This window comes from Molothrus ater, chromosome 2, assembly GCF_012460135.2.
Source record: "Molothrus ater isolate BHLD 08-10-18 breed brown headed cowbird chromosome 2, BPBGC_Mater_1.1, whole genome shotgun sequence".
In the NCBI taxonomy this organism is placed as follows: domain Eukaryota; kingdom Metazoa; phylum Chordata; class Aves; order Passeriformes; family Icteridae; genus Molothrus; species Molothrus ater.
This window is the reverse complement of record NC_050479.2, coordinates 26,630,897-26,658,493: the sequence shown is the minus strand read 5'-3', so window position 1 is coordinate 26,658,493 and position 27,597 is coordinate 26,630,897. Positions and strand designations below refer to the sequence as shown.

Genomic DNA, 27,597 nt, shown 5'->3' with positions numbered 1-27,597 from the left:
ATGATGTTGCACAGAAAAATTACTGATCTCTCCATAAAAAAAATGACTGATATTTCACTTGAGAGTCACACATACTGTTTTAGTCACTTGTATTCAAGAAAGTTGATGAAAGCAATCAAACAGGTCCAAAGGATACAATAAGGAAAACAGAGGGGACAAAGAGCACATCTGAGGAGCAATCTAGGAAACAGTGGCTAGATGGCTGTCAAACTAGTAAAGACTGTTAAGATACTCAGTTGTTATTTACAAAGAGTAGGCAAACATGCCAAAGAAAATTATTAACCTGATAAACAATTGTCACCAGCAGAATGCATAAACTGACAAGAATATACTTTACTGGAATTAGAGAAGAATTCTCCAGTCTCACTTTGGAAGCAGCCCTCCTGTAAGAATACATGAAATGCAGTCTTCAAACGTAGCATTATCAGTTTACAGGAGGGGTTACATGACACAGCTGTCCAGAACTGCAGGCAGCTGGAACTCAGTGTACCTTCTGGTTTTCCCCCCAACTATGCTAACTGGGAAAGTGCACCTCCTAAGCTTAGGTACTCTCAGTTCTTTAGCTCACATATCAAATTCAAGTTCAAATTTATATCTTGTGTTTTATTCAATTGCTTAATGACATTACATTATCATACATGCACAGGCATTATCTGCAAGACCAAAACAGTTCTGCTCACAATATATTTTGAGATAAGCTTGCAGGAGTGTGGATGCACCATCATAAAAACTGTCATAACCCATTTTAAACTTCTACCTCCCTGCATTTTTTTTCCATTTCCTAACACACAGTGCCCCAAAGATGCTTCAGAACATCCTGGTCTTTATACTTCAACACAAGCTACACTAAGGAGATCACATGTAGGACAAACCACCACTGAAATGCACCTGTAGTTTTAAGACAATTATAAACCACAGCAAATCTACAGTTCGCTTACTGATCACGTAACTTAAGAAAAACTTTACAAAAACTATGCTAAGAAAGCAGTTTAAAGCCAGTAAAATGCATAACAACTGAAAATCAAGAAATGGAGAGTCTTATTAATAATTGTTCTTACCTTTTCCAGGACTTAGGTTTTGGTCTATAAACACCTTAAGCTCTCCATTGGCTTCAATTAGTCCAGCCTGTTAAAGAAAACAACTTTTATTAATTTTACAAACACAGATGGCCTTTTATTGGTAAAGATGAAAGGTATCTTACCAGTAGCCTCTACTGCTACCATTCTCATTTTGTCACAAACCTGCCACTCTGAACTGTTTGTGGTAAGATACTTGTAAAATTTTAAGGTCTTGATTTTATAAATGCCATATTCTTTAAAACCAAGCAGAAAATAAGTTTACACCTACTCTGCTATTTGTGTCCTAAGCTCTTACAGTGTGTATGCACTGTTTTAACAGACAACTGCAACTACACCTTTCTCTCTGTAGATACTACTCACCTAATACATGAGGTAAAAACATTACAGCAAAAACAGCACAGGCAGTGGAAAGTGCCTGGGCCATTCTAATCAGAAAAAATATCATTAATAAGAAATACATTGAGCCTTTCGATTATTATTTTTTAAAGGATCAGAATACAAACCTCTAAAATGAAAAAAGCTATAGGGTGACATAAAGTTTACAAAGTCATCACCACCCTTTGAGAAGCCTCACAGAAGTGATTACTTTCAAAATACTATTAACTGAATAGAGAACAGGATGCAGTAATTTCTTTGTACCTGCAGACAGAACAGTTCTGAAAAAAAAATTTAATGAACACAGGACACACTGTTTCCATTTAGAAACAACAGCAAGAAAGTCAATGCCTGTACTTAACCAGTGTAGCATATGGTGTTCCAGAGGCTGAAAAGTCCTGAGCAGCATTTTGCACACTGCAGGTACACACAGGCTTCCTGACATCCCTGAGCAAGGATCAAGGGCTTTGCTGTCAGCCAAAGCAGCAAAACCTTCCCCATTACAAACAAGTCTACCTGAAGAGCCCGACTTGAGATCTGCCAGAAGTTTGGGAAAACAAGGAAGCCACTAGGTGATGCTGTGGAGCCACTATTATCCAGGTATATCAGACCAAGGATTTCCTACCAAAGACACAGAACTTTAAGAAACAGGAAACTTTCTCTGCTCAGTGAATGGGGAGAGAAGATGATGAAGCACAGGAGACAAGCTAGAATAAAGGCATAAAGAACAGTGGCCTGTAACGGCATGGCAGCAATGAGGACCTGGACGCACAGAGAAACCATAAATGGGCAGAGAGTAGAAGTGATGGATAGAATGAAAAGCCTGTGGCAGTTCTGTCCTCCATTCCCCCCTCCTAAAAAGTAACACAATAGCATCGTTTTAGAGAGGCTGCCACAACTTCTCAGTTGTTTCAGAACACTGCCTGTCCTCCTTGCCCACAGCAGGGATTTCTAAGACCCACTTGAACAAAGGACGGTTTTACCTCCCTGTTCCCAGGCACCAGAACTCCTTATAAGCCTCACTTCTTATCACACTCAACCACATAATTCAGAAAGGCAACAGACTACATCAGACACCTCCAAAGTAAAAGGTATACTCATCAATTTGAAACCAGTATTGTGTATAGAGATGTTATTAGGGCTAATACAGCAGCGTGACATTCCAGAACACTGGAACTCCATGGGAAAACATGAAGGAAAGTTTTTGGCTAAGTGTTACCTTATGCTCCCATTCTATCTAAATTTCAAAACAGAAGTGTTAAACCACTCATTGTCATATTTCTTCCAATGCAGTACTTAAGTTTGTATTCCACAGCAGAAAGAGGCTTGTATTCAGGACACCTGCAAATTCTTTTTTCCATGAGAATAAATAATGATTATAAATGAGACTGGAAAAGCATTTAATATATTGTGGTTTTGATCAGAAAACCACCAAGAAAATGGCTATTTTAATCTGTAATGTCTTTCTTTTAAGCATACGAATTTAATAATTTTGAATTATTAAATCCATTCATTGGTTTAATATGCAAAGGCAAACCTGCACCAAGTGCATGTCAGTTACAGTGATATTCCAAAACCAAATATTTAAGCTGTGATATTCAGCAAATTCAAGTATTAATGCAAATCACTATTTCAGTAATTGAAAAATTAGGCAATTCAGTAATCAACTACTTATTGATTCCTTCCATTTTCTATTTTTTTCAAATTAGAATGTCTCTAGTAGAATCTTTTTGTTTCATTTTAAGTAAATTAACATCGTAGTATCAAATAATCTCATAAGCGTCAAGTCTTCTTCTTCATAATTAAAACATACAGTGAAAAAGTATTACCCAAAACAATATGTAACTCCAAAAACCATAATTTAATCTAGCATTACAAAGGTTCAGGTTAATGATACATGCCCTATACCATGCTTTTGTGAGACTGAAAGTACAATAGTCACTGAAAAACTAGAGAACATTCAGGGAAAAACACCACACTTAATCAATAAAAGAAAGCAATTTGGGGAAATTCAGAGAAAAGCAATCACTGAATCACAAGCAGGATCTCCTCAGGGACTACAATAGTAATGAGCAATACAGAGGTTACATACAGTTCCACCACCTTTCTTCCACTGTCTTAGTAAAGGTTCACCTCTAGCAGTTAAAATGGCACATATTCAACTCATTTGTAAGCATATACCCAGAAAGACACCAGAAAGCAATTTGGAAAGAAAACCACGAATTTCACAGCAAAACAGAACCCCCAGCTGCTCTTATTCATAGCGAAAACTCATTTCTAGTGAAAATTCTGTTAATCCAGCCCCAGTATGCTCTTCACACTTCTGGATAAGGTGAGCCAAACTTATCCCTGGTTGAAGGGACAAATATTGGTCAAAGAAAACTGAAAAGCAAAACTTCCATCCCATACAGAATTCTGGTGTCTCTGTTCTGAAATGGAAACACTACACAAAACATCTCTCAGTATGCATTTTGAGGACATTCTCCCTGTTTTTCAAGCCAGGTTATTTTGGAGGAAGCACCAGGATTACTCCCCTGGGACCTATGTAGCACAGCACCCAAAAGAAAGAAAATAGAGGAAAACGACTATGGCTCCCATTCCATATATTGTAGCTGCAGATTCACAATGAACCAAAAAAAAAAAAAAAGAAAGAAAAAAAAAAGAAAAACCCAAAACACCACCAAAACCAACACCCTCCCTCCCCCCAAAAAACACCCACCCAGGAAAAAGTATTGGATTTTCTCCAACGGAAAGGTAACTTTCTGTCAGGAAGGGTTTAGACATCAAGGAAATTCTATTTTCTGATGAGAAAATACACTTAGTTTTTAGACCTTATCAAGGTACTTGTAACAAGCTATTTGGATTTTTACTATTTTCCTATGTATTCTTTTTGTATTCCACAGTTTCTTCTTATCTGCTTATGATCCTCAATCTCAAGATGTGTTACTTCCTTTGATGGTGATCCTGGGGCTGCTTAAAATAATAATGCTCTTTACATGTGATTTTGAAAGCTTATTAAGTGTGTTCAACTTCACAATTCAGCAAAGTTTTCCTCTTTGAAGACACATTTTGGCTATGTGTACTTCTCTACAGCTACAAAAAGAAACCCCTGAAATCCTAAACAGGCAACAGATACAAATACAGCCTTCATCCTTCATATACTACAACAAAACCAACAATGATTTTCAAAAATAGCTCTTGACATCCAACACAGCATCTAAGCTGTAATAACTTAGTATCTTCCCACAGAGCACCAGAAAGGAGGGTAAAGCCCACTGGACAAATCAGTAGATCTGGTAATTAGAACTGCAGAAGCCATGGTGGAGTGGAGATCCCAACCTTCACCAAGGTTTGCTCTCAGCTCATTGTTCAGAGCTCCCAGGGAAAATAAATTAACTGAAGAATTAAACATATAAAAAATCAACTAAAGTTAGCTTTAGCCTGCTAGGAGATCATTGGCAGTCCAAAGAACTGGGAAGTCTATTTCTGTTTTGTTTACAAGTGAAAACTGAAAAGCACTACAAATGCCCTCAGTCTGAAAATCAGTAAACTGGGAAGTATCTTTTTGTTGGGACTGAAGTTAAACTGGAACAAAATTTTCTGAAGATGCAGATTTTCAGTCATTAAAAAAAATCCCTAAAGATTACAAGAGAATAATTTAGTATCTTACTAATAAGTTACTATTTGCAGTCTCTGAAGTGATGCACTAAAAAATCAACATTCTTACAACAAAAATGTAATCTATTCCACAGCTTTCCAGCCTTGCAATTCAATTTGTTAATAAAAACTGGCATCAAATTATTCACTGAACCTTTAAACTAAACCGGAAAATATGCAAGGTGAATTTGGACTAAAGGACAAAGAACCTATAAAAGCAAGAAGTTTATCTGACAAAAACAAGACTGAACGAGTACATGTGCTACGTATATCAGATTTAACCCAAGAGGCACATTGCCCCACACTACTTCAAATAAGTATGGGGGAAAGAAGGGTGCTTTTGTGCCACAAAAATACCCCTTCTACTTTGCTTCTAAGTAATGAGCCCACTTTAAGAACACTAGCTGAAAAAGTGCTGAAAGAAGAGCAAAAAGGGTAGAGATATATGGAAACAGAGGTACCTGCTACAAGGTTGATTCTCAGAACAGAAATTTTCAGTTGTTAACAGCAGATTAAGCCCACAGAGCATGGAGGCACAGGACTGGGTTTGACAAAGAGATACAGGTGCCAAAGATACACAAATGGTTAAAGAATGGGAGTCAGAATGGGACAGTCTGAAAATGAGACAATTTTGGGACTGGCTGGAAAAGACACAGAAAATGAGCTAGAAAATCAGATGGAAGATGGCAGAATTAGGAGTTGAGGTAGAGAAACTGCAAGTCACTGAAAAAGTACAGGCAAAACAAGTGATGAGAACCTAAGAGAGCTTAAACGGAACAATGAGAACAAATCCTGTGAGAAGAAGGGAAGAACACGGGAAGTGGGAAAACGAACACAATCTAAACTACAACTGAAAGGGGAAATAAGCTGGAACTCGGACAGAGAAGTTCAAAATAAATTAGGAAAGAAGTAGAGACAACAGAATCAGAAAATGGAGGAATTGTGAAAGAAAAGCATTTCCACCCAGAGCTTGTCAGGGCATTTGGTGCAGTTGGGTTGATGGTTGGACTTCTTGATCTTGGAGGTCTTTTCCAACCATAACAGTTCCACAATTCCATGACCAGGATGATGCCTCTGCTGTCTACAAGCATTTGCAAAGCCAACTAGCAAAAAATCACCCATCTTGTGCAAACCTGCAACTAACTCCATCCATGATGATCCCCATTCATTTTAAAGGAACATGTCCAAATGCCATGCCATTTTACTATGGGCCACTTTATTGACAATGCAGGGTTCCTTTTTTTGTTTGTCTTATTTCAATATCAGGAAGCAACAGAAAATAAGCAAAGTTACAAAGTGGAACTGGAATAAAGCTTATAATCAGAAATAAACAACCTTATTTTAAGACTGCTTATACAACCTTTATTCTTTCATCCCTATCCATATGCAAATGTCATTTATAAGAAGATGACAATGAACTACTTTCCCCATTGGTTTCTCATCTCATGAAGGGACCAGAGCAAACATGCTCTGGGAATGAATTATTAAGCAACTACAAAAGATTATTATGAAATATCCATTTCATTTTTTTTTTTGCAAAAATTAAAGGGCAATCAAGGTGTTAAGTAGAGGAATATTGTAGAAAAGGGCAAAAAGTTCTTAAATTTAAAACATTTGGATTTCATTTTGAAAATGAAGCCAGTGAGAACTATTCTTTACTGTATAAAGTGCATAAAAATGTTTGAAGTTGGGCTACAGGAGTTTGATCGTTCAAAATTCTCAGATGTGTTGTTTTACTGTGTTTTAGTAGCCTTTTTCTGGAACAGAGATAATCATATCACATCCTCAGATCATGGCAGTATCTTCAAGATTAATGTGTCTGCCAACCACTCAGCAATGAGCTACACCACAGAAATGAGCTTTCCAAAGAGTATTTTGGAATTTTTAGCACCTTAACTAACAAAGCATAGCCAAAGCACTAAAACAAAGGTCTGGATACCAAAGAATTGTGAAGGCAAAAAGCTAAATACAGGTGAGAAGTTCAGTCAAGCATTGTTGATACAGGCTCTGCTGATACTGCAGGTGAGCTGGACACTGAGCAATACACAAAATGACACCCAAGATCTCCTTTACTGCAGAATATGTCAAGACCATTAGCTTCTTGGCTTTTCTTTCTGACAAGAGCAACACATCCAGAATGGAACAAAAATTAAATTAAGAACTCACTTTGAAGACAAATCAAATGGTGGTCCTGTCGAAGGAGCCAACAGATCAAAAACAGCTCAAGAGTGAAAAGTCACTCCATGGTGTTGGTGCTGCTTCTTACAGTTATTCAATTGCTCAAGTGATACAACCCTTGCAAAACTTAAAGCTGATGTCCCCAGCACTAACCATGAAGCTGTAAGAATGAAGCAGAATTGAATGTGAGACTCCTAGCAGCGAGTATGACATCAAAGCACTGCTTTTCCACGTTTACCACATAAATTAACCAGAAAATAATTTTATTTTATTTCATCATTAGTATCCTCCTGGACTAAATGACCAAATGTGGAGGTACCAGCAGCAGCCACTTCCACAACTACATCCTGCAACCACTCTAGATTTGACCATAAGAGCAGCCAAACCAAGACTTCAGAGCAGCTTCTTCATCAGCACCTGAACCACAGCCAAAATCAACAACTAACATTGCACAGGACCCTTCCAGAACCATTTGCCTCACCAACCTCCTTATCAGTGTATTACAAGGCTAGAGTGGCCCACAGTGCAACTTTCAACCAAGTCTGTGTAACCAATAAAGCAATACTGCAACCCTTAGCAAACGTAATGTAACACAAGACAAGCAGCCAGAAGCATTTTTGGGGAACATGGACCACAGTCCATCCTTAAAATCAAGTTGTCTTCTACCTGAGAACTGTTTCAATATAGACAACATTTACCAAAGGTTGATACATTCTTCTTCCCACTCCTAATTAGCCATAATAAATCTCCATTAATAGATAATCGTGCAATCAAAAGCAAACATTAAAACAGTTGATCCCCAGCATAACTTAACTTCTAAAATCTGCATATTTGTTGAGCCTGTTGCCATCATAGTGTAGTTATTAAGTAAACTACTGTAACATACCTATATAAAGCCACTACCATTAACTGGCACAAACAATTAATAAAGTTTAACACTTACAGGCTACAAGAAAATGCTTTATTTAGACAAATAAAATAAATTGGCAAGATGACAGGCAACTTCTGAGCTGCTATTTCCTGATTTTATAATACAAACCAACATAGGAAAAAAACAGTTCTGACTGCATGCCTGGAATGTATAAAGAGAGCTTAAAGATCACTTTCCTTTAGCCTTCTTGGCAAAGGCAAATTAAAAAAATTAGCAACGTTCAAAATCCCAAACAGAGATGTCTTTTTAGATGACCTAATTTCGTAATATTATTTGATCACTAGTTTGCAAACTTCTGGACATGTTAGAACTCACTAAAGGCAAACAGAAGTAGATCAAGCTATTGAACTAAAATGATATCAAAGAAGGTGCATGACCACTTGAGATTCCTCAAAGACCTGACTTCTCTAGTCCGCCTCAATGAAATCTCTAGTACACAACCAAAAACAAACATAAAAGGAGAAATGCATGCTGGTATTTTAGGAAAGGTCTGGAAAATGTTCTGAAGACTTCTCAATACTTTCTAGGCATTGAAAGTGCATCATGTAAAAAATGTCCAAAATAAAGTGGTTTTCCTACTTCCACTGGGTTCTTGTTTTCAATCCATCCCAAACTTAACATTTTTAGACTTGCTCAAGATTGATGTAGAAACATCACATGGAAGTTACTAAAAAGTACAACTTCTGTGGTGTTCTGGCAAAAAATTAATACAAAAGCACAGATTTTGACTTTCCATAAAAACAGCAGCCCTATTAACCTAACTAGTAAAATTGTGTGAAGAAACCAGTTTGCTGTGGGTTTTTTTAAATAGTCTTTGAGCAAAATATTAGTAATAGTGTGAAATAAGTTCACTAAATTAAGCTACATACCTGAATGTACTCTGAATAGTTAATTAAAATAAACCACCAGCATTAATTCCCACATCTGTACATCTCTTGAACAGTAATGTTAGATCAGGTGGAATTTTTGCCCTTTTTATGGTGTGTCCTCTTATTTCCACATGCTCACAGGGCTTCCTTTGCAAAACTGGATATGTGTGCCATATCTATTATCAGTAAGATTCATGAAAGTACTATAAAAAACTAAAGAGACACAGTAATTTTTATGCAAACTAGGGATCAAGACAAAAATCCCTCATAAAATAATTCAAGCAGAAGATGACAGTAGAACATAATTTTTAAGAATAAATTAAAAAATCTAATTTTAGAACAAGCAGTTCCAAAGCCAACACCACTGTCAGTTACCTATGAAACGGTAACTCAAGAACAATTCTCAAAAAATTATTTTTTTTAGTCTTTTTTAGTATTTTAGTCTGTGAGAAATTCTGAAGGCTAACAGTGGTATGTCAGTTTCAAAAGTTTTTCTATGTTTTTTTCCAACTTCAAATTCTCTGTGCACAATTTATTTTTCACGTGGCTTGAAGCAGTCCATCCACTAATGGTGAACAACAGAAACAATCACAAACAACATGACTAGATAAGAATACTTCATTTACATGACTCATCTATTCTGGTAAGTGTAATTTTGGAGATCAGAAAGGAACTGTACTCATTGCTTTTGTCTAGCCCCTTTCTCTTCAATATTCCCTCTAACACCATGCATTAGACTACCCTCAACAACAGATCCAGTTCCTGCAAGTGGTTATATTAAGAGTACAGAAATTCGGCAGAAAATAAACTCTGCTGTTCCCGCTTTTTTTCTCTCCTATGTAACACTGAGTCTTGGAATAAAGATCCACAAGTTTCTCCTTCCTTATGGCTCCTTGAGAGGCCTCAACAGTTCAGCAGTGACAGAAGTAACTGAGGGGAGAAACACGGTCACCACAAGTTGGATTTTCAGCCACACACAGAAGCTGGGACTTTAATGGTGGAAGGCACATTAACCTATACTACTAAAAAAAGTATTTATCATCTTAATTTACAGATAATTCTCAGCATATAAATGATTATAGCTAAATATAAAAGTGGCCAGAAAGCAGTGTGGAAGCTGCAAAAAAAAATTAATGTATCAAATTTGCTTTCTTGCTACATTAATTCCTTTTACTTCATTCAAAGCAGCATCCTGGCTAGTTTTAGGCATGCCAAGGGTGGACAGGGGACCACTGCACACAGGGAACTGCTTTCCCCCCAGCTATTATCCCCATGAATCCAGTAAGGAGAACAAGTAGACTGAGGACCTTGGTTGCACATTTGGCTCCTTCAGCTCCAGCCTGGAAGGTGCCACATTTTTAAGTAGTGGAAGAGTTCACAGGAGATGAGGCAAACCCAGAGCAATACCGATTAACCAGAAAAAGGAGTTCTGCCTAACATGAAATCTCTGGAGACTGCCCATATGCAATGACCAAGAAATTTCCCACACAGTGCAAATGTAGACGTAAAACTGTACCAAAACCTACTGACTTCAACTTGTCACCCAGACTCTGAAAAGCAATGCAATGATCCCACTCTCAAGGTATCCAAGTCCTTGAGATACAGCAATTGCTGTTCTCCTGTCCACACCTATTTTTTCATTGTTTCTTTTTAATTGCACAAACAGTAAAGTCGTTCTAGGAACTAAGATGTCCTGAATTGAATGTGATATACCACATCTGCCTGATTCTGTTAGAATTGCTTCTTAGCTTCACCGGTGCTCATAAACTCAAAAATGGCTGTGCTTATTGCTATTACCAGATCACACTGGAAAATGAGTGCTTTGTTTTTTTGTCCTTTATCTTTACTGCACTTCAGATACCCTACCCAAAACATAAACTGATATACCCATGGATACTTTAACCTTCACAAGCTAGTATTTCTTTTTACATTACCATTTTTCAAGTTATCCAGCTACAACATTGTGATTATGCACTTAAACTCCACCTGCAGGCTCTTAATTAAGGTGCTATGTATGAATGAATCCTTTTCCCCCCACCTCATAGCTTCCTGACTACTGCTGAGGAAATCAAAGTATTTTGCATAAAACCCCAAAATATAAACGAAAAAAAAAAAATTTAAATCAATGTTTTGCTTCTTATTTTCTCTTGATTGTATGCTCTGAAAAGCATTTAGAGAGATACATTTGAAAGTAATACTTCACAGAATTTAGACCTGAGCCATATAGTTCATAAACATTATTTTTCTAGCTTACCTGATCACTACTTTTGCAATTTTTTAATACTTTATAAAAACATTTCACTGAGTGTGCCAGTACTCTCCATCACATTCTCCAATTTGTTCAATTATCAAGTCTCAGTCTGCAAACTCTTACAAGTATTTGACTTTCCTAGCAGGTCCTATCAAATTATAGTTTTTAAAAAGAGGCATCAGAAGACCTGGATGGGAACAATAAAAGGAAAAGTGCTCTCCTGCAGCAGGCAGGAAGAAGCATAAAGCAGGGGCACTGTCTCCACAGCTTCCCCTTGCGCAGGGCTCCCTGCCCCACTGTCGCCAGGGTACACTGGCCCCCAGCACAGGACACCAGAGGGATGCTCACCTCGCCTGCACTCCCAGGCTGGAGCATTCTGAACATGCCTGGCCATGGAAATGCCACCTGAAGCCCAGACTTAGCATTGTAGCAGCACAGCCCTTCCCACAGTTTAGCCATCTCAGAGAAAAAGGGAAGGAAGGGGCAGGAGCAATCATCAACTATGCCATCTTCTTCACCACTACATCTCACAGACAGTTAGAGCACTCTTGATGGGTGACATGGCAGAACTACAAGCCATTAATCACAGCAATATTTTCACATCAGAATGTTTAAATTTACAGCAACACAGGTTTTCAGAGACTCAGTGCCCAGAAATTTAGTGATACTGTCTGTATCGTGCTGAATTCCATTATTCTGCTTGAAAAAGAACTTGGACTTTGAACAAAAATATGGAAATAAATCTCTTCCCTTCTGAAAATTAAAATAAGTGCTATACCAATTAACATCTCTATGCTATAGCATTTAATCACAATTCATAGGGCCCATATTCAGACCTAGAAATTTAAAACTTCCCAACACTCACTACACATTTTAGGTGTCATGTAATGGTGGGTACAGTGTGCAAAAAGGTAAGCAGTTCATATTTCTTCCCTGAGGCAGGTTTGAAGTACATGTAGATGTTTTTAAGAACAGGTTAGACAATATTCAGTTAAGATTTCATACCCTTTCTAGCTACCCCGCTCCAGTGCTTGAACACACTTAAAATTTTACCTAAAACCTGACCTAGATTTTCATTTTTCCAAATTCAGTTTATTACTTCTTTAATAAATATATTGAAAGCAATTTCTTTTTGGATCTGTAGCACCTTCTCCCATTTCTTAAGTTTACTATGAAGTTGGTTATTCCTTCCTTTCCTTCCTTAACTACTCTCTTTCCTAGAATAAACTAGATTTTTCAAAAATAAGGTTTGCTCTTAAATGTCTCATTCTCACTTAGATTTAGCAGGACATTCATCTGTATTTCCAGGTGCTAGCTACTCTTCACTTAGTTGATCTCTCTCCCAAAAGCTAATATTAAATAAATGCATTTTGGTACCTCAATTACTTTGAACTGTTTCAATTTCATCTCCTAGACTAACACCAGTCTAACTCCACTTTCGTTTTCTTCCCGCTTATATGGCCTATCATTCCTTGAACTCTGCTATCTGTAATGTACTTGGCCACCCTTATCTCTTCCAGGCAAGCTTTGAGTGACTACGTATGTCTGGTTGCTTCTCCACACATTAAGATGTTTTTCAGCTGAACTACTAAAATTCCCTACAAGATTATTTTTTAAACCAATCACTCTTTCATGGAAATCCCTGCTATTTGAAGGCTGCAATATTCCACATTAGGCTGCAACCTGCTGTCTAACCAGTGAGTTGTATCACTTTTCTTTAGCTTGCATGCTGTTGTTTTTTAGGGGGTTTGGGTTTTTTTGAAGGGGGAGATATGGTCTAATTTGAATACAGACCAGTATATTGTCTTATTTTCAATAAGACAACATCAAAGCCCAATTATATTAGGTATGAACAATGACTGACATCTTAAAGGCAGAATAAACTGTATTTTTTTAATGAGTACTGGAAGAGGTGAAGAACAAACATGCTCCATGAAGCAGGTCACAGAATTGAAGCTGCAAACCTTAACAACAGCAGTAATGGAAATCTATGGTGAAAGTTCCCAAAGCTGGTTTTTACAGACACTAGCGAGCACCTTTTGGTAGATAGAGACAAACAATGAAAGCATAGGGAGAATGAACCATCTTCCCTCAAATGTCTGATGCCTTCCTGAACTCAAGAAAGGACATGTTAGTTCACAATGGTAGTCAAGACAGCCCTGCCATCTGAACAACACGTGCTGGGTTTTTTCCAATCCAATCCAAACCCAAGCTCTTTCAGTATTCAATATGAATGCACATAATGACAACGGCCCAAGTGCTGTTATTAGCATAGGGAATTCTCAAGATTAATCACTCTGAAAAAATGGCAGCAGATCTGAAGCTGGTTTACGCTGTCTACAGGAAAACAGCCTAGGCTTGATGCACAGCATAGATAAAGTTCCACATATTCATTAATGCCAGCTATTATAAAGCATGACCCCATTTGCTTTTGTTAATAAAAAGATTCTATGCTTCCACATTGTATGTGCTACAAATATACTTACATCTTTTGCCATGTTACCAAAGACTAAAAACCAGTCGTCTTAAAATCTTGATGGCTGCAGGACACAGGGACAATGCTATTTTCTGGAAAGAAGAAAGCAAAGACAGCACCAGCTATAAAAAATGAAAGGAGGGAAAGTTTTTACAATTGAAATTATTGAATACTACCAAGTACAATTTAGGTTTCTTTTTGAAAAAAGCCCACGTTTTTTAAAAGGGAAAAGTTTCCCATCATCACCTTTTCGTTCCTGGAGCCCCACGCTCACGTGTGGGGGGCACTCCTTTCCCGACGGCGGGGGAGAGCCGTGCCCGGGCAGAGAGAGCCCTTCCCCCGCCCGTGCCCGATCCCACGCGAGGCCGGTCCCTGTCCAGCTGCGCCCCTTCCAGCACCGAGCGCGGGCAGCGATCACGGCCTCCTCCTCCTCCCCACCCCCATTTCCAGCAGCAGGCACAAGTAGGCCCCAGGGGCAGCTCCCCCCGGGGCCTTCCAGCCCCGCTTTTCTCCTCCTCCTCCTCGCCGGCGGACGGGCCGCGGCCGCACCGGGCGGCACAGACCGGCGGCCGCCCCTGCTCCCCGGGCACCCCGCGCCCGCCCGCGCCCCCCGACCGGGGCCTCACCGCCCGGGCAGAGCCCTGAGCCCCGCGCCGCCTCCCCCCGGCAGCGAGGGGCCGCGCTAATCGCCTCGGCGGCGGCGGGGGCGCGGGCAAGGGGGGACGCGCCCGGCGGCACCGCCGGCGGCCGCGGGGGGAAGGGGCGGCGGGCGGAGTGCGGGTCCGCGCCGTCCCCATCCCCATCGTGCCCGACCCGCCGCCGGCGGCGCCCCCCGCCGCCGTCCCACGCAAGCCCCGGTGCTCCCATCCTCGGGCGCGGGCTGCCCGCACCTGAGCGGCCGAAGGCAGAGAGAGCCGGCTCCATCCCCCGCCGCCGCCCCGAGACAGGGACCCGGAGCGCGGAGCGGGAGCACCCCCCGCCCGCCGCCGCCGCGCTGCTGCCGCCGCTTCTGCTGCTGCCGCTGCGGAGGCGCCCGACTGCACATGTGCGGCGGCTGCGCGGGCCTGGCGGGAGGGGGCAGGGGCGGGGGGAGGCGGCGGGACACCGACATCGGCAGCCCGGGAACAGGGGAGGGAAGCAGGGAGGGAGGAGAGGGCACCGGCAGGGACCGCCTTCCCCCGCCGCGCTCCGGGGGAGGGGGTGCAGGCAGAAGAGGCGGCGGGGCAAGAGGGTCTCCCCCGGCGGGCTGTCACTTCCCAGCGCGCCTCTGTCCCCGCCGGCCGCCAGCCCGCGGGGCTCCCGGCCGGCCGCCCCCGCACGTCGTGGCCCCGCACGCCGCGGCCCCGCACACCTGCCCAGCGCCGCTGCCGCCGAGGGGCTGCCGGCGGGAATGGGGGCGATGCGGGTAAACGAGGGGGGACGAGCGAGCGCAGCGATCCCCCCCCCCACCCTCCCACGGACCCTGCGCGCGCGACCCCGCCACTCTTCCCCCGTCTCTTCTTTTTTTTCTTTTTTTAAAATAAAATTTAAAAAAAAAAATTGAAACTTACACTTTTGTGCGTCCCCCTGACGCTGCGCGCTGACGTCACGGGCGCGGCGCGCCTCGCACGGGCACACGCGGAGCGGCCAAGCCAACCCGCCCGCCCGCCGCTCCAAGGCGCGGAGGGAGCCGGGCATGGAGCATGCGCGGGATTTTCGCGCCTTCTTCCGACTCCCCGCCCGCCCCGCGGTGCCGCGCGGTGCCCGCGGGCGCGGCCGCGCTGCTGGCGCGGAGCGGGACCCGGCGGGGCAGGGCCGTGCGGTTTCGTTGCCACAACATCCTGCTGCCAGCGCTTCCTCATCGCTTCTGTCCGGCCGTTACTCGAGCAAAGTTTCGCTTGCAGCGATCGTTGCTAAAATTAGGGATTTTGTGGTAATCCAAGCGAAAGTTTTCCTTCGGGCGGTTGCAGCTCTTAACCTTGCGCCCAAAACTAAAAAGCACCTCGGGGCGCTGCAGCCTCTGCGAGCAATGACGACCGCAGGAACAGAGCATGTTAGCGAGGGTTATGTGATGTAATTACATCGTTGTCCTGTAAGTTTTGGGAAAAAAAAAAAAAAAAAACAAAACAACAACCTCAAAACCTGCAGCGTTGCTGGGAGGCTGCAAAGGCAGAGCCGCTATAATGGAAATTGCGGGACAGCAAGGAAAGCTCCGGAGTCGTGTGGCTCATAGGGGTGGACGCAAGGCTGCTCGATGGGGAGGAAGCTACACACAGTTCTGCACGGTACAAGGTTGCTCATAACGCAACGAAGAGGGGAGCAGGAAGTAAAAGGCTCGTTCTTTCGCTAAATTCATGCTGCTTCCTGGGAACGAAGACTAGTTGGGAATAGAACACACCACCACAGAGCTGCTACATTGCAGCAGCAGACGAATCCAGCAGAGAGAGTGCTGGAGGAGATGCTTTTCACGAGCCCACGAGATTCGCATTCATTTTTACACCTCTGTTGTTTGTTTTGTTTTGTTTTTTTAAAGACGTTGAATTTTTGTGCTTTACAGTAGTAATGAAACACTACGTTCATTTTCCTGATAAATAGCAATCTTTGGAGTTTTTTATTAACAATGCCCCCCCTCTCGCCACCCCTCTTCCCCCCCCCCCCCCCCCCGTGGTGCTCTAGGGTTATAACCCCATTTCTTCATTCCTCTTAATTAAGCATTTGCCATCGAAGAAAGAAGGTGATAATGAAATTGTGTTTCTAACATTATAACTTTTCAGAAAGCAGCAAAAACTTTCACACACAAAACCCATAAACCAGCTGCAGAGAAAAATTGCTTCCTGAAAGACATATCCAGTTGATAGTGCCGCTCTCCACCCTCCAGGTCATATATACTGTGCCTAAGGGTTCAAACCGTCTGTGTATCTCACGGCCCTACCCACCCACCTCCCGCTCTTTTGTTTTACATTAATTCCTGTAGGAAAAACACTTGCTAGTCAACAGAACAAGCACAAACAAGGAGTGTCCTAGATTGCTAGAATTTATTTTGATACATACTAACTGCCCAAACACGCCCAACTCTTGGGTAGTGGGTTTTTTTTTTCCTTCAGCCGAAGGTTGTTCACAGCTAATTTGAAGTGTTTGTACCAGTGAAAAAATTTTCAACACTTCTCTAGTCTCTGAGCACACCTTTTTCAGGTATTTTGGAGCTTTAGGATTTCGTTTGTGATAGTAGTGGTGGCAGGCTATTCCACTTTACAGTTTTCTGGGGAGTACCTCTCCCTTTTAAGGGTTCACGAAAAGCAGAACAGATCATAACTTTAAACAGCATCAGTGCAGCAGGAGTGTGTGACAGACACGAGAAAATTGTCTCAAGAGGTCATCGAGTCTATAGGCAGAAAGCTTCCACAGATGCCAGAGGAAATGCCCGGGAACAGGGAGCCATGCAATCTGAACGCTGTGATCTGTGCAAACTCATGACTTAATTAAAGACCTAATGTCACCTGACCACCTTGTCAGCACCTGGCCTCGTCGGGAGGTACTATCTCCCAACTCTCAAATTTCCACTCTATTTTAGGAAATAAAAAATTCAGCTTGGTACCATAACTGAAAATTTTACTACTCTCTGATCTAGGTTTTTCCCACAAGGCAGGATCAGTTATCCCTAAGTCACTCTTGTCACAACGTTGTTCAGGTTGTTTTCTCCAGCCAGCAGATTTTCCTAGTCCCACTGTCTTCAAAGTGTCAGTAAGTGCAACCCGGCAGTGGGAGAACCCAAGCAGCAAATCTCCTGGGCTGCTGAGTGAAGTTGGCAGAGGCATGCCTTTCCCTCCTGCCCTTAGGGGTTGAGTGGGCTACACACCTCGGAGCTCTGAAGACATCTCACTGTTCTTCCTTCTCCCTGCAGCAGCTGTGTTGGCTCCCTCGTTGTCAGGTCATCAACACAGGATGTCTGATACTTTGCTGCTTCTTACAAGCTATTGCATTTCCCACAAAATAGCAACGCTGTTAGTGTGGCTTGCCTCTTGTCATTCAGGGATCCCGTTTCCTCCACCTTTGGCATTGCCCACATGCTGGAACGCTGCCAGGACTGGTTACTGAGCAGAACTATGGATTCCTTCCCTAGACAAACCCCAGGAGTGCTTTTGTGGTTAGATTGTTCCTGGGTTCGTTCCAACAGGCAAGACCACACTAGATTTCTCACCCTCTCCATCAAGCATCGTCGTACAGCAATATTCTGTCATACGAGGCACCCCCACATCTTCCTGCCTGCAAAGCTGAGGATGTCCACTCATAAAACAAGTGAAGTACAAGGCTTTGTGAGGATGCTTTTCCTCATATTTGAGAATGAATGATAGGAAGTATAAATTCTTACAGCTATGTAGTGCCATGGACTCAGTCCATCATCACCACATTCTTGAGCCATCCTAGACCTACATCAGTCACAATTTCAGGGAACCACCTCCCAGTTCCCACAAATACCTTCCTACTGACAAACTGAAGCCACCTGCTCTGTATGGGATAAGCCACAAGTAGGGTGGTTGTAGGTCCATACATACCAATCTGACCCCAGGGCCAGGGAAATGGCTCACAAAGCACAACCCACACTACCAGCTTTTAAACTGCTTTGGTTCCTTTATCTTCACAGAATTATCAAGGATAGCAATTAGGGGTAACACACAAGAACTCAAATTTTCAGAAAGCCATGCCAAATAAGCACAGCTAAATCCACCTACAAAAGAAATAAACCAACTCCACCCCCCCCCCCAAAAAAAAACCCAACCCAAATTTCAACCCCAAAATAGGTTAGCTGAATGAGTTGCCAGTCAAGCATAGAACAGACCTCCTTTTTCACTCCCTTAAGTTCAGCTTGACCATAGGAATATCCTCTCATCACTTAATGAGGCTTCTGCTCTGTATCAGCTTTTATGTATTAAAATGATATTTAACTGATCATTAGTTAATGAATGAGATAGAACCACTGTCCAACAAGCAGGAACAAGAATTTCCAGAAAAGACAAATCAGTAGATTTTCCTTTCAGGGCTTCTGGAACTCTGCTTTAATTTTATCTGCCTGACACAGAAAGAGAATATTCCACAGTACAAGCATAAGGTTCCTGAAAAGCTGCAATTATATCTAAGTGGGCTGGTTATGCAATATTCTCCCCATTTTTCATACAGGAATGAGTGATCATTCAGGAATAAGGTCTGTTGTTTCTGTCCTAAGATCATATCATGAGACTATCCCATTTGGACATGGAATTATGCATGGAGCCATTATTTGCATTTCACAAAATATTTACAGTATCTCAATATACCTCCAGATTTCTATGAGGCAATCTCAAATGTCTGATTGCAAACAAACTTACCATATGTCTGTTAAGATTACTAATTTGCAATTACGTCTAATATTGAACCAGGCAATCCAAATCTGTGTCAACAGAGAGGCACAGAACACTGGTACTCACACTAACCAATTTATCTTCACCCAGTTCTCCTAAAGCCTAGCCAAGTTGTCCTGGTTTTGGCCAGGACAGAGCTTTTTCACAGTAGGCATGAGAAGGTGGAACCTGGAGTGGTGTGGGCATGTGTACCTTGTTATTCTATACTATCCCACCTCATTGCCAGAGGCAGGGAAAAGGGGCGCCCTCTCTTAGTTTCAGGACAAAACTGGTGGGGAACTGTTGTTGTCTGGGGGTCCTCCTTGTACAATTTTGTTATCAATATTGTTGCTGTTACTGTTTGTTTTCTTATCTCATTGCTGTTTCCAGTAAATGGTGCTTATCTCAACCCACAATCTTTGCCTTTTGTGCTTCCAACTGGGGAAAGAGGGGAAACAACTGACAGTGTGGTGGCGGTGAGAGCACTAAATTGGGGAATACCATTCCTAAACCGTGACAAAGTTTATTTAGGAGAGGACTGAGAGAGATGAGGCAACCAGTAAGGTATCTAGACACTTGCTTTCCTTTTTTGAACATGGTACCAAATGAGCTTTTCACCCAAATCTTTTAAAAGATATTAAGGAAAATATTTTCTTTCTTTTAAGAGACACAAGCCATCAGTATTTCCTAGTCTCTTTCCTGACGTTTAAAGAGTTTTCTAGAGAACTACAACTACCCACAGCAATTTATTTAGATAAAAGTTTGACTCATCACAGTTGCAATATGTCATATAATTGCTTCAAGGGCTAACTAAGTGATATAATGGAAACCATACAGAGGTCTCTACCATGACCTGTCATGCGTTTTTCTCCCTGAAACAGGTGGCAAACTATGTGTGAAATAAGCATCTTTCAAAGCCAAAATGAAGCATTTAGGAGAGATGCTTGTATTTCACGCAGAAACAAAGAGCTAGGTGAGTGGACAGAGTGGATAGGACAGTTAAGAAACAAATTATTTCAGTGAGGTACCTGCCTGGAAAAGAGTAAAAGGTCTGAGCTAGCAGACTGTTAAATGGAACCATAAAACCTGAACGGCTCCTCTATTTTGAATAAACATATTGAAATATAGCAAAAAATCAGTTTTGAGTTTCTTTTCTGTTATAGATCCATTTTATTAAAAATATTTTATTTATTGGGCAGCTTTTTGTTCTGCATTTGTCTGTTTCGTGACAACTTTTGAAACCATTTAAGGGGAGGTGGATTTGCCATACATTCCTTCAATGTTTATGAAGCATTAGTGCCTAGAGGGAAAGCCCCAAATCCAGTGAGCAAGAACTCAAATATGACGATCTCTACCCTGTCCCACCAGTACATACACACTCCAGAGTAATCCAAGTTTCATCTGGGCAAGCCCAGCAGATGTCAGAGAAAACACAGAAGAAACCGAGGCTGCTACAGGGGAAAGAGGTACAGAGCACAAAGATCCATCCAAAGCTTTGTGTTGCTACTTGGAGGACAATTTTCATTTTAATTGACAATTTAAACCTTGTAACATGCATTTTTCTAACCATTTTGTGGGTATCAATGTTATTTCAGAAGACACTGCAATACTGACCTGAAGTGTTAATGTATCTAAAATAGTATTGGTTTTAGCAGATGAACCTCAAAATGATTCTTAAATGCTTTGTCACAGAGCAGACTATAGCCTATGAGTAAGCTTTCTCTATGACACTTAAATAATGGGCTTTTACAGGACCTATCTCACTACATACAACATTTTAAAGAAAAAACACATTTAAGATCACATTCAAAACACTGTTTGCTAAAATACCATGGTATTTTAAAAAGACTAACAATTTATTCAATGTAAATGTAACTTAAAAGGTCATGGGGTTGCAAATACACATCCACTCTGCCGTTTCCAGTTTTCTGCAAGTTAATTTAAAATGATTTTCTGCAAGTTAACTTAAAATAATTTCAAATCTAGAATAGTGTCAACTAAGATCCAACCTCCAAGGTTACAGAAGTACTATTTTTCACATCTAATTGAAATTACACTTCCCAATTTTACTACATTTATTTTTTATTTAAAAGAAAACACCCCTGTAAACCATTACTGTAGCAGCAGTTAGCAACAAGAATGGGTAACAAATGTCAGTCTGCAAACATAAATTATGCCCTTTCTTACTGTCAATTTTTAGTCAAATATGTAAATAAATACAAGAGCTAACACAAAATATACCACTATAAGAAATACATTATATGCTGCAATTTGAAATAAAATATCATGCAGTACTGGCTGCATGAACTGGAATATGTAATTAACTGCTTGGAACTGATTGCTAAACAGTTAAACCTTTTCTTTGTGCAGAGGATCACACTTTTATTCACCATTAGAAATTTGGTTTGTAGTTAATTTTATACTGCTATATTAAAATCATAAATGTGAAAATGACTTAAGTCATTTAGTGAAAGAAGATACCATAGGCACCATAATATATATATATTTTTTTTCTTTTTGAACAAAACCTGGTGATGAACCAGCATTAACAGGATGAAAATTAAAAGGCACATTCAGGCAAAAAAAAATAATAAACATAGTTTGCATGAGACTATATTAAAAAAAATAATTTATGCTCTGAATAAGAGATTGGATCAGAAACAAATGTTCTAGTAGATTCCAATCAGTCAAACTAAATTTTGTAAAAGGTGTGCAATTCATATTATGCAATTATTTTTTAGTATTGAATTTTGTTTTAAGGTCAGTATAAGGCTTATAACCAAGTGCTTATTAAGAGGACTGACTACTCAACAAGTCTTGTTTTCTGAGTGCATAGAAGTACAATGAGCAATGAAGATGTTTTCCTTGCAAGAGGACATATCCTTCAATTTGTGCAAATCTTGATCAAGTACTTGAGCGTCTTTCAGGTCTCGGAACACATTTCATAATTGCAGCTCTCCACAGGGCAGGGGCAAGTAAAAGGCTTAGAGTAGTCACACTCAGAATAAGAAGATAGACCTGCAAAAGGCAAATAGAAGCCATTACTTCTCTTGGTTACATGGCAGCACAAATAAGTATCTAGAAGTTTGAGGAGATTAGGCTCTTCTAGACCATGTTTTCAAGAGACTTCTGTCTTCCTAAGCAACTTTGCATATTGCTACAAAAGCAAACAATACATGCTCAAATAATCTAATTACCTGTTTACCTGGTGTGAAGATACAATTGCAAAAATACCATTATGAGCCTATTAAAAAAATTGGTTTTATGTGATCAATTTTGAAAATTCAGTATCTGTTAAAAAGTCAAAGGCCAATTATCACTTTATTTAAAAACCAAAATGAAAATCCTTAAACAAACCACACCAAAAAGACCCCCAATCAATCAAGCAAATAAAAAACCCCACCACCACCACTCTAAACTATTCTGGTTTAACAATATAATGGCAAAGTTCACTGCTAGTTCACTTATCAACAGAAAAAAGCAAACATAAATCCCTTTAAGTCATACTGTACATCTTCTGAAAAAAAAAGATCCTAACTACATAGTTTAAATAAGTCTTAGAAAACAGTGGCAGGAAGTAGCTTTGAGGTCTCAAGCAAAAGAATGAGTTTAGGGAATTTCAGAGGTTTACAAACCTATACATTAGATAATCATGTGAGGGCAGAAAAAAATGAAAGCCTAAAAGCTTCCAAGCTCAGTGGGTGGGCTCCTAAACTGGTTCTGTGATCACATACAGATATCTTGAAACTCTATGCAAACATGCAATATTTGTAACTCATAATTATATGAAGGAGTGAACATGAAAGTGAATCATCTTTACCTACAAGTGAACAGCATTGTGTAAGTTTTTCACATGTGCTTTATTTGGAATTGGTTCCAGCACTATGCAGTCCACTTGATCAATGAAAACAAAAAACTTGGAGCACCAGGAGAGCATTTTTTGTGAGCAGAAGCACAGAGGATAAAGCAGCTAGTACTAGAAAGTAAGGTCAGTTCCTGTATCTCTATAGCCATAATTTACCTAATTTCATAAATCAGACTTTATCTTCAAAAAAAAAAAGTAACATTCTCACAGGTTCAGTATAAAACTAAGTTTAAGGCTTCTTTCCCAGGGGACATTATCATGACTACCAAAAACATTGGTTGTTTTTTTGTGGAGGATTTAAAATGAACAAGCTTCACAGGTTAAAGTGATTACAAGTGTATTTGCTTGTCTAAATGTTAAGGCAATTTTCACAATATCTGCTCTCCAGTTCTTATTTACTGGTATTTCCTTCTTCAAATCCTATATTCTCTCTGTATTGTACACTCCTATACCTCTTCCAATAGCTGTATCAAGATTTTAAAAGCAAAGCCTTCTCAGTCTTTATGACTTGGGTGCTATCTGCAACTGTTGACATAGTTAAGTTGTAAGTGAAAGAAGTTAAGGTAAAGCATTTTTAACTAATATTAATACTATATTAAATAATAATAATAATACTACTATTTTAAATAATACTAAGGTACAGTATGAAATAAGTGAGAACCAGCACTAAGAACCCTGTCAGGGACATACAAGTATCCATTTGGGTTTATTCTACTTTTTTTAACAGTTTAACTTTTTTTAACAGAGGTGCCACAAAATTGGAGTGTGTTGCTGTTTTAAATACTGGGATTTTGTATTACAGTGTAAGTTATTCAGGTGCAAAAAATGAAGTTAATAACCACAGAACAGCTTACCTCCCGAGATATGATCCCTGCTCTGCGTGCTCTACTTCCCAGAACAAAAGAGAATTCACTGACTTGTGCCAGTCCTGCTGAGACAATCCACTTGATATATTGGCTGGTCTTTGGAAGAATCAAAGAAAGGACAAGCACTGCCAAGACAAACTTTAAAAACAGGTTTTTTGATTGAGGGTTTGTTTTGTTTGTTTGTTTAAATAAAGAAGTGCAATAATTAAAATAGTATGATCTCTGTAAGATACATAATATCAAATAGAATACTTTTGAACATAACATAAAATAATGGACTTCCAAGTGTGTCTTCTGTATTAATGTCAAAAGAGACAAATGTACATTGCACAATAAAAAGTAGCATCTTCTTTACTATAACAAAACACTTTTATTATTGTTATTAAAACACAATTACTGTCACAAATCCCAGGCTGGAGAAATAGATGCTTAGCCATGTGCAATTTACATTTAACATTTAATAATTTTTTTTTAAATACCTGGAGAATATTGTATCAAACTGTATTCTAATCAGTAAGATTCTTCCAAATATTCTCTGTTATATCAAATGTTCAGTTTTTGCATAAATTGTCTTTAGGGCATGCAGCACAAAGATTACTTAGATTAATAAAGATTAAAATATTTTTAAAAAGAGTAAAAGAAAATACCTTCATAATGACGACAGACAGTGTAAGGAATAGCAGGACTGTGAGTTCATATATTACAAAAGTGGGGAAAACATGAAGTCCTGGAAGGAAAGAAAACAGCATTGCACAGTTTGAGGCCAATATCTTACTATGGTAATTTTCTGGGTTAATAATATATTTAATTGCAAGACTGTATTCTCAAAACAAATCAAACAAAAAGCCTTAACTCACCTACCAACCACTTGATCACTAAAGCCCTAAATATCTACTTGATCACAAAAGCATTTCCCACAATATCCAGCCCTTTTCTTTGGGGAGGTTTAGCACAGGCAATATTTCTAACTGAATTAAGTTGCATATGACTGATGCACAAGCACTTTAATTTCTAAACCTTTCTGTCTTCCACACCAGTCAACAATACAAAACTGAACTGAAAAACATATCTAATGTAAGCTATAAAAATCCTGCAAGAAAATAATTCCATTGCTATGCACAGTCATTCTAACATTTTGCTGGTCATTTAACTTTTTTTAATGGTATGGTAATGGACTATCACAGTGGGAGGAACATGATACTCAGTATGTGCATAGATTATAGCTACAACAGAAATCCAAAGTGTTTTCATTCTACGACCTTCACTTCCAAACTCTAAAAGTCACCTGAACTTGAAAAGTCACTTAGACTGGAATCAGGTAAGGCCATAAACCCTTGAACATGGTCTAACAATTAAGGAATTATAGAAAAACCCATTGCTATGATGTTGATGGAGTTTCTTTTGTTGGAGTGGATTGTCTTTGGGTTTTTTGCAATATTTGGTCATTTTAACTTGGCAATTATATAAAGAAAGGTAACAAGATCCACACAGAACTCAGAAACATAAAACTAAATCCTGCAAATATTAAACATAAGAAAAAGAGCTATTTGTTGGAGAAGTCCTAGAGTCACCGAGGAATAATCTTACAACTAAGTCAATTTTATCTCCTGAAGTAAGCAGAACTTCTGGAGGCAAACAAAACTGCGTATCTTTGGATGCTCGTTCCTTATTCATAAAAACCTTCTAAAAAGTGAAATCAAAATAATGGTGATGTTCCTGACAAATTCTTAATAGTTGGCATTTCTCCAACCCAGTTATTTCTGATGAAGAACAAAAATTTGGCTTTCTAAAGCATAAGGCATGTAAATCAATGCTGTAAATAACTTCTTATTTTAATGTAGGACAAGGTTCCACTAATTTTCCCTCTCTGTAGTGCTGCAGATCAAGATCATCTGTAGAGAACCAAGAGTTGTCATCTCTTACAGTAACTTCACAGGGTTTTGTCTGCATGCACATTCGATTGCCAATAGAAACTTTCTTCAATTACATCAGAGATCTTTACACAAGTGCCACCCAGTCAGCATGCACACACCCTGTTTTATTTCTTAATTTCCTTCCAACTACTGAAGTGCAAATGCAAAAGACTATCAAAGTAAGAGGAGAGACAGCAGAATAAGAGATGAAAACCACACCAAAAAAAAGAAATCAACATATATGCACAGATGCATGTGGAAATAGCTACACTGCAATATCACGTGCACAGTGCTCCTTCACCTTTAGGCCAACCTCAGAAAATACATGAAAAGCAATCAGAGAAATACAGCCCATAGCAATGGCATGTTTGATAAGAGGGACAATTCTGCCAGATCTAGAACTGAAGGTTTCCAAGAGAGGCTATAAATAAAGCCTAGTGCTCTCATCACTAGTATGTGTTCAGTTCTGGAGCACACAGGCAGTCTGAAGTCCATTTGAACAGCTGCCCAATGTGGAGATTACTGCCATATTCCAAAGAGCTGAAGCACAAACTCCAGCAGATTTCTATACCAATTCCTTGGAGAACACTGTCTCCAAGGTGAAAACAAGCCTAAACCTGTCACATATGCTATTCTGAGCAGATATAACAATATGCCAGAAACCAGACATTTTTCTGAGGAAATAAATCCCACCATAAGATATTTTTATGGTCAGTACAGACCTTTGCCCCATTCCTAGATGAAAACGCAGGATAAGGCCAGAAGTGCTATCAGACTTCTAAACAAGCACATGGCGCCTTCCTGACAATACAAACACCATCAGAAAGATTAATTTCATAGGCAGAAGGTGCATGAAGATGGCAAATTATTGCAATGGTTTTGATCAGACTTCAACTAAGCTCAGCAGTAATTCTGAAATTATTCTCTAACATGGAAGAAACACTTCAAACAACTCAAAAACTTCAGCACTGTCATGAGCACATGTCAGATTAGCCAGTAGTCAACAGCTAGGGTAACACTTAGGTACACTTTTACAGAATTGGCCACAAGCTACCAGAGCTTCAGCTCCAAGCAGTGTTCACAAAGAGCTGGAACAGAGGCCTTGGGGTGCATCACTGTCAAGCCAAAATGCACAGCTCACTCACAGCAGTTGGTATGTATTCTGTGGACAATTACAGGCAAGACTTTGCACAATCTTTTAAAAAGTATTTTTGTCTTAACAAGTAAACTCCCTCTTTCCTCCATTAGGCAGATTATACCAATCTGATGGATAGCTTCTAAACAGCATGTGAAGATCCAGACGACTTGACCACATCCTGGTTAGATCCAACACCAAAAAAGCAATCTTGAAGATCCTTGATGGCAAACAAGAGCACAAAAATCAGAACTCTGAGGGTCAAACTGGAGCCAGTAGAATTAATTCTGACATATTCTCAAGACAGGACAGAAAAATCAAATTAGCTATGCATTGAGATGCTGTGTCTACTAAGAGACCTAAGATCATAGCCTGCAAATGCAATTAATACTACAGCCCTGGCTAGATCATTAAGCAGCAGAGGAGAAAACCAATCTTCTTAATCTTTCTCCAAAGGGAAAAGTCCTTTTGACTCTACTGTCAGTTCTGAGAGCATGAAACCTCCAAGTTTCATTGTTCTCCATACAGAAAAACAAAGCACTAGAGCTGGATGGATAAGGAGATGGATGGATGCATGCCATCCAGCAAATTCCAGTTGGGATCCTCCTTTGATTTTCTCAGATTCAACAGAAGAGTAAAGAGGCTCAT

The 27,597-nt window shown here is 40.0% G+C and overlaps 2 protein-coding genes across 4 annotated transcripts in view; both read right to left on the bottom strand.

Annotated features, from left to right (window-relative positions):
* The window catches only part of TFDP1 (transcription factor Dp-1), a 37,851-nt gene extending 22,466 nt beyond the window's left edge, over window positions 1-15,385 (bottom strand). For 2 of the 3 annotated variants that reach the window (XM_036387304.2, XM_036387321.2), the window contains exons 1-3: window positions 14,707-14,836; window positions 13,827-13,908; window positions 1,059-1,125 (exon numbers count right to left, since the gene is read on the bottom strand). In XM_036387304.2, the coding sequence (XP_036243197.1) occupies window positions 1,059-1,125; window positions 13,827-13,838 (79 nt within the window). In that variant the 5' untranslated portion in view covers window positions 13,839-13,908; window positions 14,707-14,836. Of the gene's footprint in view, window positions 1-1,058; window positions 1,126-13,826; window positions 13,909-14,706; window positions 14,837-15,366 lie in introns of those variants that run through there. The other variant, XM_036387314.2, reaches the window with a different exon arrangement.
* Window positions 15,386-20,305: 4,920 nt separating this feature from the next.
* The window catches only part of TMCO3 (transmembrane and coiled-coil domains 3), a 33,783-nt gene continuing 26,491 nt past the window's right edge, over window positions 20,306-27,597 (bottom strand). Inside the window, exons 11-13 of the mRNA XM_036393987.2 lie at window positions 24,549-24,628; window positions 23,890-24,039; window positions 20,306-22,188 (exon numbers count right to left, since the gene is read on the bottom strand). Of these exons, the coding sequence (XP_036249880.1) occupies window positions 22,075-22,188; window positions 23,890-24,039; window positions 24,549-24,628 (344 nt within the window). The 3' untranslated portion in view covers window positions 20,306-22,074. The remainder of the gene's footprint in view (window positions 22,189-23,889; window positions 24,040-24,548; window positions 24,629-27,597) is intronic.